The following is a 12,384-nucleotide window of genomic DNA, read 5'->3' as shown; positions in this document are numbered from 1 at the left end:
GTTTTTTTATGCCTAGGTAGTCAAGAAACGGACATGTCCATATAACTCAATTGGACAAATTACATTTTTGAATTGATAATGGCAAAAATCAAAGGTTCATTCTGAGGGTAATATGAATCTCTGTACCAAATCTGAAGACAATCCATCTGACAGTAGATGCCCACCCAAAATCAAACATGCTAGCCTTTTGGTAGCATCCGATTGAGGTTGAGGTATTGAACTGGATAAATAACTTGTGACCTGTTGCTGTCAGAGGACCACATGAGTCATGAGGATTTATCTTATGGGAACCATGTTTAGACAGTAAATATCAATTTTCATGTCAGTCCATTTAATATTTGCGTGAAGACATTTCACTAAAACCCAATAGTGGCACTCAGAACTAGGGAATCAGTGGATCACTAAAGATGCCAGAGAAACTCAGAAGATGGGAATGCGAATTCACAGATTTTTCTTTTCAGTGACAGTCAAGGCATCGCTAATACTAAGATGAAGTTTGAAACTCAAAGAGGAGACTGAAAGAGACTGAACGATTCCCGATCAGACGTACTGTATTTCTGAACTGTATGTAAACGTCACTGTTCAGTAGTTGTTCCTTGATTTAATCACGTAAAAATTGTGAAGAGCACCGTCGTGACTGAGTGGTCTATTGGCTCCTCAGCTCCCAAACTCTGAGAATGGGTCCCGCTGGTGACGGTGTGTTGAGGGGTGGGTGGCACCAGATATCCCACACAGGATCAGAGCCGTGCAGTTGGAAGAGGAGGAGGGGAAAAATAGAGGGAATGCCCCAGAAACACAACACCGACTGACACGTATGGAATGGGCTCTTTGCAGCTCGCCCGAAACACGCCTGCCAGAAAGAGAGAAGATCCGCAGAATCCAATCTTTCTCCACAGCCAAGCAATTCAGTCTGTGAAACGGAGCTGTGCATGCTGGTCACGCGTTCACTGTGCCTGCAGCAGGAGTGTCAGCGAGTTGCCCAGTTTTCATAGTTTGCCGTTCAATCAGGTCTTTGAAAAGACATGCAGCGGTTGTCGTAAGAAATTCCTGATGCATCAGAAAATAACTCAACATTTGTTGGCCTGAACGATAAAAATAATACAACACTGTATTGAGCAGGAATAAACATAATTTATTTCTTTCAGAGAAGCGAAAGCACCATTATACAAAACGGGTGTAGAAATGGCGTCATGATCTCGAGAAAAGCTAAACAGGACTTTCGCCATTGAAAACGTCACGGTACACATAAGAAACTACACAAATCAAACGTGACATAAATTAAACGCAGTATACTAAACAAGCACAAGGCAATCTGACTAGCAACTATCTTACAGAATTCTTTCATGAATAATAATCTTTGTATTTGGTATCGAGGATAAAAGGAATCACCGATATTTTAAAATGTATGTCAAAATTACAAATGCCCGCAAACAACTGTGTTTCCCTGAAATGACACATCTCGAACATATCAAGAGATGTGAAGAACATGCAAACCCACACGGCGATCCACTTCAGAAACAAAACACTCATCCCGTTACTTCCCATGTATCCACTCTGTGGTGATATAGTATAATGGGGGGGAGTGAGTCAGGACGGGGAGAAAAAAAGAAAAGAAAAAAAGAGCGATCTCCAGTTATCTACTACACAAAGAACGTCTGTTAGAGGAGCGATCAGGGCAGCGCTTTCAGGCTGCCACGGCACTTCAGTACGTTTTCACATGGTTTTGGTAACACGAGGCTGAGACACATTTGCTTCGCCTGAAGGCGCGAGCCTTCGAGAGAAGCAGGCGGCCGACCTCTTTTGAGCGCAAAAGTCCTGCGTTCGGAAAAGTCTCGCGACGCGTCACACGAACGAACGCGGTTGATGGCGGCGTCCGTAAAGGTCACGCGACGGCACGCGTTTTGAGCTACACAGGTCCAGAGCACTTCTACAACACACCTCTGCACGCGAGTTCACGCCGTCGTGTTTACGTTGAATTTAAATCCTCTGGTCGGCCTGACCCTGTCTGTCTTTACACTGAAGGGAGAAACAGGAGTTCCTTTTCTAATGAAGCTGTAGAAGCCCCATCAGCAACGCTCAGGCGTTTGTCAGTGTTTCACAAAGTTTTTGTGTAATGTGTATAAATGTACATTAGGTTCAGGAGCATGTTTCGCATCCTAGGTTCTAATCCACTGGCTTGTAAGGAGCAGAGTTTGCAAGTTCGCTCCATGTCTGTGCAGGTTCCGTGAACTGGAAGCTGGCTGATTTTCCTCGTATCGCCATGGGGACGGGCTTTTGTTTACCACTGTCCGCCGGCTGCTTTGGGCACAAAGCTTCTGGAAAAAAAAATTCCATTTATTAACAGGGGTTGATAATGATGAGGGAGGTTTCGGAGCTGTAGTTCCACCACGGTGCACGAAACCTGCCTCCGTGTGAAGTTGGATCAGATGATGGGGTTGCCCGACACTAGTAGTATTGTATTTTACCCCGTCTGACGCCATCACGCCGTTGCAATTACATTGCTTCATTTGTATTACATACCGCGCAAACCACGAGTCTATAGAGAACCAAAGATAGACCTCACGTGCTGCGAAAACAGCCGACACCAGGTCGTGTCAGGTTTGTGAGACGGATGTGACGGGACAGAGTGAAAGGTGAAAGGGGCTGAAGGAGGAGAACGAGCCTGTTGGTTGAACCCCAGATACAGCGGAAGTGTCCATGACACGGAGGCTGGTGTGTGGTTACCACACGGACTGGGCCTCAGCGTTTCTCAGGAGCTTCTGCGGGTTGAGAGAGAGAGAGAGAGAGAGAGAGAGACAGAGAGACAGAGAGACAGAGAGAGAGAGAGAGAGAGAGAGAGAGAGAGAGAGAGAGAGACGCTCCATTCATGGGCCGAACAGCCAGAAGACCTGCGGTAACCTGAGCACCACCACTGCTTCTTCTTCTTCTTCTTCTTCTGTCCCAGAACCAAGCGCACCTCGGACTTGACTCGTCTCTCTTACTTCCCCCCAACACACCATCGCGTTTCTCGAAAAAAGAACATTCTCGTCAGCAAGGCTGAGAGAAATGGAGCTTTTTTGATTCCGTCGTCGTCGTAAAAATGTCAAAAATAAATCGTAAATCGTAGTTATTTTGTGTCTGCTCGCAAACTCTTGTTATTGATATTGAAAGTTTCGTTGTTTTTTTCACCAATCTGTAAAGAGCACATTCGTTTAGAATATCTTCTTTCACCCAAACGGAACAGACCTAACCTTCAACCAACAGCGAGGGAAGAGAAACGCGGAGAGAAGACACAAGCTGCTGCCTGGCGGTGCGGGAAAAACGCAGCCAAGTCAAATCACAACGAGCAGCGAACATACAGAACGCAGCTGATATTTTCTTAAATCCAAAGCATAAATCTTTTTCCCCAATTCTTTGCCAATTGCAAAATTTCTCTCTGTTCAAATAAATATTAAAAATGTGCCATGCAAGGTGCCGCAGTGTCACCAGCGAGGTCAAGTCACTGCTTGTTTGTTGTAGTTTGAGAGTCTGGTACAGAGGGTTTATATTCTGCACCAGAAAAAAATGACAAGAACATTTCAACAAAATCAGGCAAATAAAAAGGTTGTTGGGTTTTTTTTTTCCTCCTAAATGGAGAAATCATTTTGTATAAAGTGGTTTTAGTTTTCACTCAGAAAACCAACTCGCACCACATCTGGATTTGCCGAACGTTTGTCAAGAATGAGATGTAAACTGCATTGAAGTGTGTGTGTGTGTGTGTGTGTGTGACTTCCACTCAAGTTATAAACTCTGTGAACATGGAAACTCTCTAGTGTGTGTGTGTGCGCAAATATACTATTGTTTGCATTTGTCCATCATGGTGGACAGCATACGTCTTTACATTCACGGCTGAAAAAGGGCTCACGTCAACGCTCAGTACCCAGCAAGTGTCAGTTGCCTAAAACCCCGGAAGTCCCTCCTTTTTCTTTTTTTTTTAAACCACACTCAAAGGTGTGAGGAGCTGCAGCGGCTTTTGACTTTGGGCACTACCAGAATCTCATCCCCGTCTCGAATGCCGTAGGAGTGCAGGGCCCGGGAGCCGCACTTCAACTCCTCCGGTCCCAACACCGAGCGCATCTCCCGGTCTAAGTAGAAGAGCCTGATCCCGTTGGCGGGCAGCTGCAGCCGAGCCCTCAGGTGCTTCTTCAGGTCGCCCACCGTCTGCTCCAGGCGGAGGCTGACCGCCTCCACCCTCTCGCCCCAGCGGACGTCCACCACGGTGCAGCGGGGGCTCAGGTCCACCTCTGCCAGCGGGGCCAGGGGACCGTACTTGGATACGAGGATGTGGTACCTGGGAGAATTCAGGGCTCACGTCAGATCGTCGAAAGGGTTTTTTGCCGGTCGGCTGTTAAGACTGTTAGACAGTTTTCATGAAAACGTCTTGAACCGATTAATCGATTATCAAAATAGCTGGCGATTAATTTAATGGTCGATTACTAATCGATTGACTGTTGCAACTCTACTAAAAACCTGCCGCTCACCAACTGTATCTGGCAACACACGCCACAGCTGGAGATGTAATTTTCACATAAAGTAAATGTTCCATAACTTACTTTTCTGTGGTTATGTTAAAAAGAAACTAACTCTGAGGACAGTAAACAGTAAACTTTTCTTTTGGCGGACTGGATGCCTTTAAGTGAAAGTAAGCGTGACATGTTTTTTTCAACTGCAAAATATGATATTGCAGCTTTTTCCCTCCCAAAGGTCTAGGGTTTTTACTCTGGTTGTTTTTTTTTAAAGGAGCAAATTAAAATCAGTGTACAAACACACCAGGCGTGTGTGTGCGTGTGTGCGTGTGTGTGTGTGTGTGTGTGTGTGTGTGTGTAAGAGGCAGAGGAACACGGGGATCTCTGCCTCTGTGCTCGCCGTGAGAAAGCTCTCAGCCGCCCCGAGGGAATGCGTGTTTGAGATAAGGACCCGGGAACGATTAAATAAAATCCAGGAGAAAGGGGCCTGTGCTTTTCAAAGCCACGGCAACAGCTGGGCCAATCACAGCAAATTTCCCCTTCCCACAAAAAAAACAACAAAAAAAAACCCACACCAAAACTCGAAGCCAAATCCCCGTCCCGGAGGGGTTTCTGGCCAAAACCTCGTGGTTTTGCCCTGGGAATTCTCCTCTGAGGCCACAGTGCACAAAGTGCCCTTCTAGGAAAAAGCCATTTGGCTAAAAGGCCTCATTACAGGTGGTAAGCTCGGAATAATGGGGGGCAAATAATGCTGCAGGTGGAAAATTGTCTTTTCCTGCATCCTTCGATAACGGCGTTTTGGGCAAGATCTTAGCGGACGCGTTTCTCCCGTTACCCCGTGGAAAGGTGACCTTCCTGAAAAAGTCTTCCCCTCAACATCCCCCGTTCCCTTTTCAGTCCCTCTCTACTCCTTCTGCGTGATACACCGACTCTCAAATTTCTTTTTCTCTCGTTCCTCTGCAAGTAACCCTTCCCCGTCGAGGCAACAACACATTTTCCGCTCCCTCGTCGTCTCTGACGAGCCCCCTAATCCCTTTTTCCCAGATTATCCACAATTCCAACTGTCGAGGTATATCTGTCTGTCTCTATCAGGTCTGATGAAGGGTTTGGTCTTATGCTACTTTCTCGAAAGGCAGCGTCGCCATGTGTTCACCTGAGACGCAGCGCTCTGATCTCTCAGGGTTGGCGAGGCCACGGCCTCTTTGCGGAGAGGAAAGCGGATAGCCGGTGTGTTCACTGCCTACCGAGCATGTCCGATGCCCCCCCCCCCCCCACAACACCCACACGCAGTCACGGCGATCCCTCGCCTCGGACCTTCGCTGAGGATCTGGCTCCGAAACAAAGGCCGCGACATTCACGACACGGAGGTGAACGCCGAGAACGGAAAAACGCCCGATAGCTCGGCTAGTTGCAGTGAATAATGCAGATGCCGTGGCGCACGCGGCTCACGCTGCGTTCACACCGGACGCCGCTTTGCCCGCGCGAGTTTGGTCGCAGGCGAACATTTGGTCAAATTTCGCAACGTCGCGCCATTCGCGTCGCCCCCGACCCACTGACGCGAAAGATCGCGTCTTTGCATTGGCTTTGCATGTCATCCACTCGCGGGAATAATTCGCGCCGCGTCCGGTGTGAACGCACCATAAGAATGAAAATGACAAAATACACCTTCACGTAGCCAGAGATCCCTTCGTCCTCACCATAATTCATGAGCCGTTTTAAAACCCTGAGTAGGTACATATATATATATATATAAAAATCAACCTGCTACCTTGTGTATCACTTTTCCAGTCAGAGCATTCCCGGCACAAAGGACTCATTGAGCAGCGAGAGACTGGGGGCATTGTCTCCCAAAGGTTAGTTTCCCCCCCAGTCGGAGCCTACACCTTCCTTCACAACATCCCTCCCCAACATTCTGCAGAGGTTAAGTGGAATGTGGTCGGAGAAGAGCGCGGGCAATTATATCACCGAAGTCGCCCCCCGCCCCCCCCCGCCCCCCCGCCCCCCCCGAGGAGGATGAGGAGGAGGGCGGGCTTTCCACAAATTCATAGCGCAGATTTTAAAAGTATAGAGGGCAAAGTGGGAGGGATGTTGCTATGGCTACAGCTTTACACGTGTTCACAGAGACACGAGTCGTGCGTGTTTTTGTTCCAATTGTGGATATTTAAAACTGAGACTAATTTTTATGGAGTTGAGACACATAATATAGAAGTAATGATGAAAAACCCAGCAGGTTTTAGTGCTGAAAATATTTAATCACAGACAATTAATCTGCAACCGAGGTTGATTTCAGTTGTTCAGTTGTTTGCTTTTCTGTGCAAACTGGACATCTTTTGGATTTTTGGTGAGTTGGTCAAAAAAACCCAACTTATTATATTATGAATGTTTTGATTTGGTGCTCTACAAATGAAATTGAATTGGTCCTAAAAACTTCTACTTTTTGTTTTTTTAAATAGGTAAAATCGGAGCGTGTAAAACTCTTCAGTAGAGACACCCCCCGTTAATATTAAGTGGTTGTATGTTCGCGTACCTCTCGGGAAGCTCCTGTTCTGGGAAGTCCTGGCAGTACCGGATGAAGAACCTCTCGGCATCCTCTCGCTCCCCATGAGACACTGCGCTCCCGTTCAACAGCACCACGGACGGCAGCCTGCGGGCGGGAGCGGCCGTCCCACACGTTATGCAAAGTTGAAAAGTGTAATGATCAGACAGTAAACGGAGGTTAAACACTCACTGGGCTAAGAGGAGGCTGCGTCTCTCCTGGGTGGTGTACGGCTGCAGCAGCGGGATCCCCATCGCTTTGACTTCCTCCAGCTTCGGGAAGAAATTCAGCCTTTCAATGTCCTCCCATTTACTGAGCCCTGAATGAAAGAACATCGCAGAGGTTAAGGGGGCACTGTTAATATTTGTTCACACCGTGCAATGAATACTGGACTGGTCTTCCATTCTCCCCGTCGCACTTGAGTTGTTGAGGTTGATGCTGCGCAGGTTGGCGAAGAGGCGCTGCAGCGTTTCCCGGGTTTCTCCCACGGATTCCACGGCGTTGTTGGCGAGCACCAGCGCCCTCAGACACGGGAACATCGAACCAAACTTCCGGACCTCCGCCCACGCCCGCAGCTCGTTGTCCGTGATCTGCAGCAGGCGTAGCGACGGGCAGGACGTCTGGGATTCGGACACGGCGCTGTAGCCGTTCAGGCAGAGGAAAAGCTCCTGCAGCCTGGAAGACGAGGTACGGTGGAGGGATAAGAGTTTGAGGAATGTGCAGCAGGTACAGGAAAAAAACCCCAACTGATTTCCTAGGGAATAATTCGTGGATCTTGATGAAGGTCTGACTGGCCTTTTTCCGCGCTTCAGCACACACTGACTCCGGCAACAGCACAAATGACAGCGACCGCCGTGCTTTTCGTCACTTACTCGGGCGTGTGTCGCGTGAGCGTGTGCACGGTGTCCCAGCTGACGTGCGTGTTGATCAGGACGAGTCGTCGGACCCTGGAGAAGGTGTCGGCCGCGCTGGGCTCCAGCTCCACGCCGCTCAGAGGGTTCATGCTCAGGTTGAGGAAGTCCAGGTGGGGGACGTTGGAAACAATGGTGCAGATCTGGCAACACACATTAATACAAAACACATAAGAAACCTTTTGAGCAAAACATTTGAGCGAGTAATCATTTATAAAAGAATCTATTGTGTGTGATAGGCATTAGTGGGAGGTGATCCAGGAAAAGAAATGCGTCTCATGCTGTACAAGCATTTCCTTTTATCTTAAGCTTTAACAGGTATGAAAAAACTGTTAAATTCAGTTATATCTGGTTTAGTTTTAGATTTACAGACTTTAATTTTAGCTTAATTTTGTTATAGTTTTGCTTTTATATGATATTATGTGATATAATATATTGATAATAAAATATTATTACTAAAAGAATCAAGCTACTGTTTGTAGTACTGAAACGAGGGGGAGAGAAAAAATCTGATACAGATGTATCTGTATATTTTTAAAGAAATTTGGCAAAGATGACTAAAATGTCATTATCAAACCCATATGACAAAGAAATGTTATTTGAGGATTGATATTTTATAGGTTAACCATGAACTTTATTATGAATAACTATATATAAAAAGAAAATATAAGCAAACATATAGAACTTGACTTAAGAAGAAAACACATTATTTTTTTATGTAAAACAGACATTTCCTGTAAAATAAAAGTTTTCACATCGTGTGTGAAGGACGACCCACCTCTCCCCAGTCGTTGAGCTGGTTGTCGGACAGGTCCAGCTCGACCACGTGGGCACAGAAAGTCGCGATGTCCGACTTGTCTCCGGCTTTACTGATCCCGCGGGAGTTCAGCACCAGGGCGCTGGGCAGGAACAGGCGATCTGCGAACAAGGAAAACCCAGTTCAGCGCATTCATAATAAATGTATGACGGTGTAGGACGTTTCCGACAAGTGGCGGTTGTTTCATAGACCTGACACGGTTCATCTCTCACCCTTGCTGGGTGATCCTGGAGGGCTGGGCAGGATCACGACTCCCACGCCCTGGCCGTAGGGGAAATTGTCCGGGTTGTACTTCTCACTGATGACTTGGACGAAGGTGCGCGCCTCCTCTTCATCGGAGGACGACTCCATGGTTCCAGCCCTGAGCGAGACACAGAGTCACAGAGAGCGCAAACAGTATGGTCAGGTTTTAGTTGTTTTTGGTTTTGGGCAATTTTTTTAATTAACAAATATGCAATGTTTCACTTTTTAAATGATATGGTTGCAACTACAATTGACTTTTCAACGTTCCTATCCTGTCTGTGGTCCTTATTCCTGAGCTTTACTTGTTCCTACCCAAGACACAAATCTTTCAAAAAAACACGTGGATATGTGCTTTGACTCTGAAACAGTAGTTTTTTGAATATACATTATTCAAAGTGGATATAATCTATTTCACGTGGACTATTTTCAGCGGCAGCTGCTGCTGAGTATTTATGGCACCGGGAGGATCAACACGCGGTGTCACACTCACAATAACCGACAGTGGCCGAGTTCAGGGTGACAGGTAATGCAAAGTAGGAATACATGTAATAGTAGTAGTAGTAGTAGTAGTAGTAGTAGTAGTAGTAGTAGTAGCAGCACCAGTAAGAGTAGCATTTTTAATAGTTATTAGTAGCAGCAGTTGAGATATGGTTTCCATAGACATAGGCATCACATAACCCCAGTTTTAGCTTCACTTCATTGGCTCCCCGTCCATTTTTGAATTGATTTTAAGATTTTACTAATTACTTTCAAAGCACCGCTTGGTCTTGCTCCCAGCTACATGAATGAAATGCTGATCCCTTACAAGCCAGTTCGCAGCCTGAGATCCTCAGGTGGGTCTTCACTAGTTGTTCCAAAGTTGAGGCTCAAATCTGAGGCTGACCGAGCTTTCACCATCAGGACTTTGGAACAGCCGGCCTCCCCTGAGGAGATAAGGCTGGCAGAGGCCGTGCCTTCTTTTAAGTCACTTTTTAAAACCAATTTCTATAGACTTGCTTTTATGTGATGTCGTCTTTTTATATCGTCTTTTTATACAGATATGTGACCTGAAAAATTTGTTTTTGTGAAAGCACTTTGTGACGCTGCTTCTGAAAGGTGATATATAAATAAAATTATTATTATAACTATATGAGCAGTAGCCTAATGTGAAGAGCTGCTTTTTTCTTTTTGCTGTCGTATGATTTTGTCATTTAATCAGCAAACACACCAACATTAAAACTAACAGGTAACTGGTTTTAATGTTGTGCCTGATTGGTGTAAAAAAACAACAACAACAACAACCCTTGATATTGATTGTCTATTCCCAGCCAGGGGCCCAGGACTCACGACCCCCGATCAGCCCTATCGGTTTCAGACAAACGTGGGTCTGAACGTCTCGGCCGCGCGTTTGCCAAACGGCCCGAGCGTTTTGTTGGGAGTTTTTTTTTGCGCCTGTCGGACTCTGTCTGATGTTTCTGCCGCGGGGACGGTTTCTCGTTACACGCGGGATCATCATGGTCCTTACCTCTGATGCAGCGGAGACCAAAGAGGGAGGAGCCTGTTTTCAGCGACACATCACATCACCTGCGTCCCTCCTCCCCCTGATGAGAGACCTGATGAAACAAAACCAAAAAGAAAAGTCAGAATCTGAGTTTGGGAAACCAGAAGAAAACTCAAATTTAAAAGATCTTTGCAGTGGAGAGGAAACTGCACAGGATTAAAAAAAGGAAAAGAGTTTTGACCCGTCAGAAGCAATGAAACCTGCATTATGAGGCTGACAAAGGAGAGCGACAGCTGGGTTCCTGACAGGGACGATGTGGTGGGTCAAGTCGTACAAACAAGCTCTGATAAACATATGTCATGCTGGAGCGATGTTCTTCTTCATCCCCATATAATGTTACCTTCATACCTTTGTTTCCACTGATAAGTCCTGGAATACACATTCAAAAGTTTCCTCTTAAAACCTTTGTTCAATTCATCCCATTAGTTATAATGATGATAAAAAAAATATTTTTTAATCAACTTTTTTAATGACTGATCTCTGGTCTGGCACTAAAGTCCCAACTGATTTTAAAAGTTGCTGTTTTCTAGAAACTAACCAATAGCATCTGATGAAATATTAAGGCCGAATTTTATGGTGATCCACAAGGAATCATTACCACTAAAAATGTTTCAATTTACCCGTCGGAGGCACGTGGTGACAAGCTAGCAAAGTTTAAATTAGGCAATTTTTCAATGAGGTTCGGCGAAAACGTTGTACGAGCCGCAGAGCACCTTCGTTGGGGCGGTTGTTTATGCCCGAGGCTTGCTGATTTCTACAAAACTAACCAACAGAATTCAAAGAAATATTAATGCCGAATTTAGTGGTGATCCACAAGGATTCATAACTGCTCAAAATTTCCACTGTACCCGTTGGATACATGTGGTGACAAGCTAGCAAAGTTTACATTACGTGATTTTTCGATGGGGTTCGGCGAAAACGTTGTAGGAGCCGCATAGCACGGCACGTTCGGGGGGAGGGTTGTTCATCCCCGAGGCCTGCGGAAGGTCGCGCGTTGCACAATACAAAACAAATAAAATACGGATTGACAAAATAACACGCAAACGTATATTAATTCATATCGAAGATGCACAAAGAAACAAGGACAAGTGATGGCAAACCGGAAGAGTGTGGGTCGTGTTAGAAGTTGCCAGTTTGTGGGTTCCGCAGCGCACGGATCCGTAAAGGTAAAGACATTTCACAGTGTCGGTGGGGGGGGGGGGCGTCTAATAAACATTGTCACTGTCATGACCCCCTCCCCCTCCTCTCCTCCTGGACATGCGACAGATCACACGGTGTATTTTAATGAACTGAGAGCGTGTATTTTTAAAACAGCTGCACTCACCATTCCCCGGATCCCCTCGGCAGTTGTGTTTGTTTTTGTTATTCTTCGGTTAGTTGACAATCTAAGACACGCCCCTTCCGCCGGAAATTACGTTTTTTAAACGTCAACCCCCCCTTTCTTACTGTACTTTTACATGTTTTTATTTTTTTACATAAACATATAGACAGGTTTATATGAAAAAAAAACAAATATAGTAAAAATTTAAATGATATTAATATTAAACTTTATTTCTATGTTGCACTTTTTCAATACAGTGCTTCTCAATCGGACCACCAATCATAGGGAAGTATTTTTTTTTCTCCATCATTTGTTCCATAAATTAATATATATGTACATATTTGTCAATATTTTGGAGATTATATACGTATGTTTTCATGATTATATGTGTTTCGATCTATGCAGTATGAGTAAAGTAGCAGTACTTTACACTGCCACCAGATGGCAGCCATGTATCTTTAATGGTTCAAATATATTTGTTGCTCTTCTTGACTCCAGATGAATAAAAACTCTATTATTGTTCTCAACCTCA

At 45.5% G+C, this 12,384-nt stretch overlaps 1 protein-coding gene across 3 annotated transcripts; it reads right to left on the bottom strand.

Annotated features, from left to right (window-relative positions):
• Positions 1 to 1,111: 1,111 nt before the first annotated feature.
• LOC118301603 (tubulin-specific chaperone cofactor E-like protein) lies at positions 1,112 to 11,936 on the bottom strand. 3 transcript variants are annotated; one of them, XM_047329090.1, is made up of 9 exons: positions 11,856 to 11,936; positions 10,496 to 10,583; positions 8,961 to 9,109; positions 8,710 to 8,849; positions 7,893 to 8,074; positions 7,439 to 7,695; positions 7,213 to 7,339; positions 7,012 to 7,128; positions 1,112 to 4,309 (listed from the first exon to the last, which is right to left on the bottom strand). In XM_047329090.1, exons 3-9 carry the CDS (start codon positions 9,097 to 9,099, stop codon positions 3,964 to 3,966), a joined length of 1,308 nt encoding a protein of 435 aa, XP_047185046.1. In that variant the 5' UTR covers positions 9,100 to 9,109; positions 10,496 to 10,583; positions 11,856 to 11,936; the 3' UTR covers positions 1,112 to 3,963. The 3 variants fall into 3 exon arrangements, with proteins under 3 accessions (XP_047185046.1, XP_047185048.1, XP_047185049.1); XM_047329092.1 differs by lacking the exon at positions 11,856 to 11,936 and adding an exon at positions 11,632 to 11,654; XM_047329093.1 differs by lacking the exon at positions 11,856 to 11,936 and adding an exon at positions 11,423 to 11,444.
• Between the last annotated feature and the right edge of the window lie 448 nt (positions 11,937 to 12,384).

The sequence above is a fragment of the Scophthalmus maximus genome, chromosome 2, assembly GCF_022379125.1.
Source record: "Scophthalmus maximus strain ysfricsl-2021 chromosome 2, ASM2237912v1, whole genome shotgun sequence".
In the NCBI taxonomy this organism is placed as follows: Eukaryota; Metazoa; Chordata; class Actinopteri; order Pleuronectiformes; family Scophthalmidae; genus Scophthalmus; species Scophthalmus maximus.
This window is presented reverse-complemented; position numbering and strand designations above follow the sequence as displayed.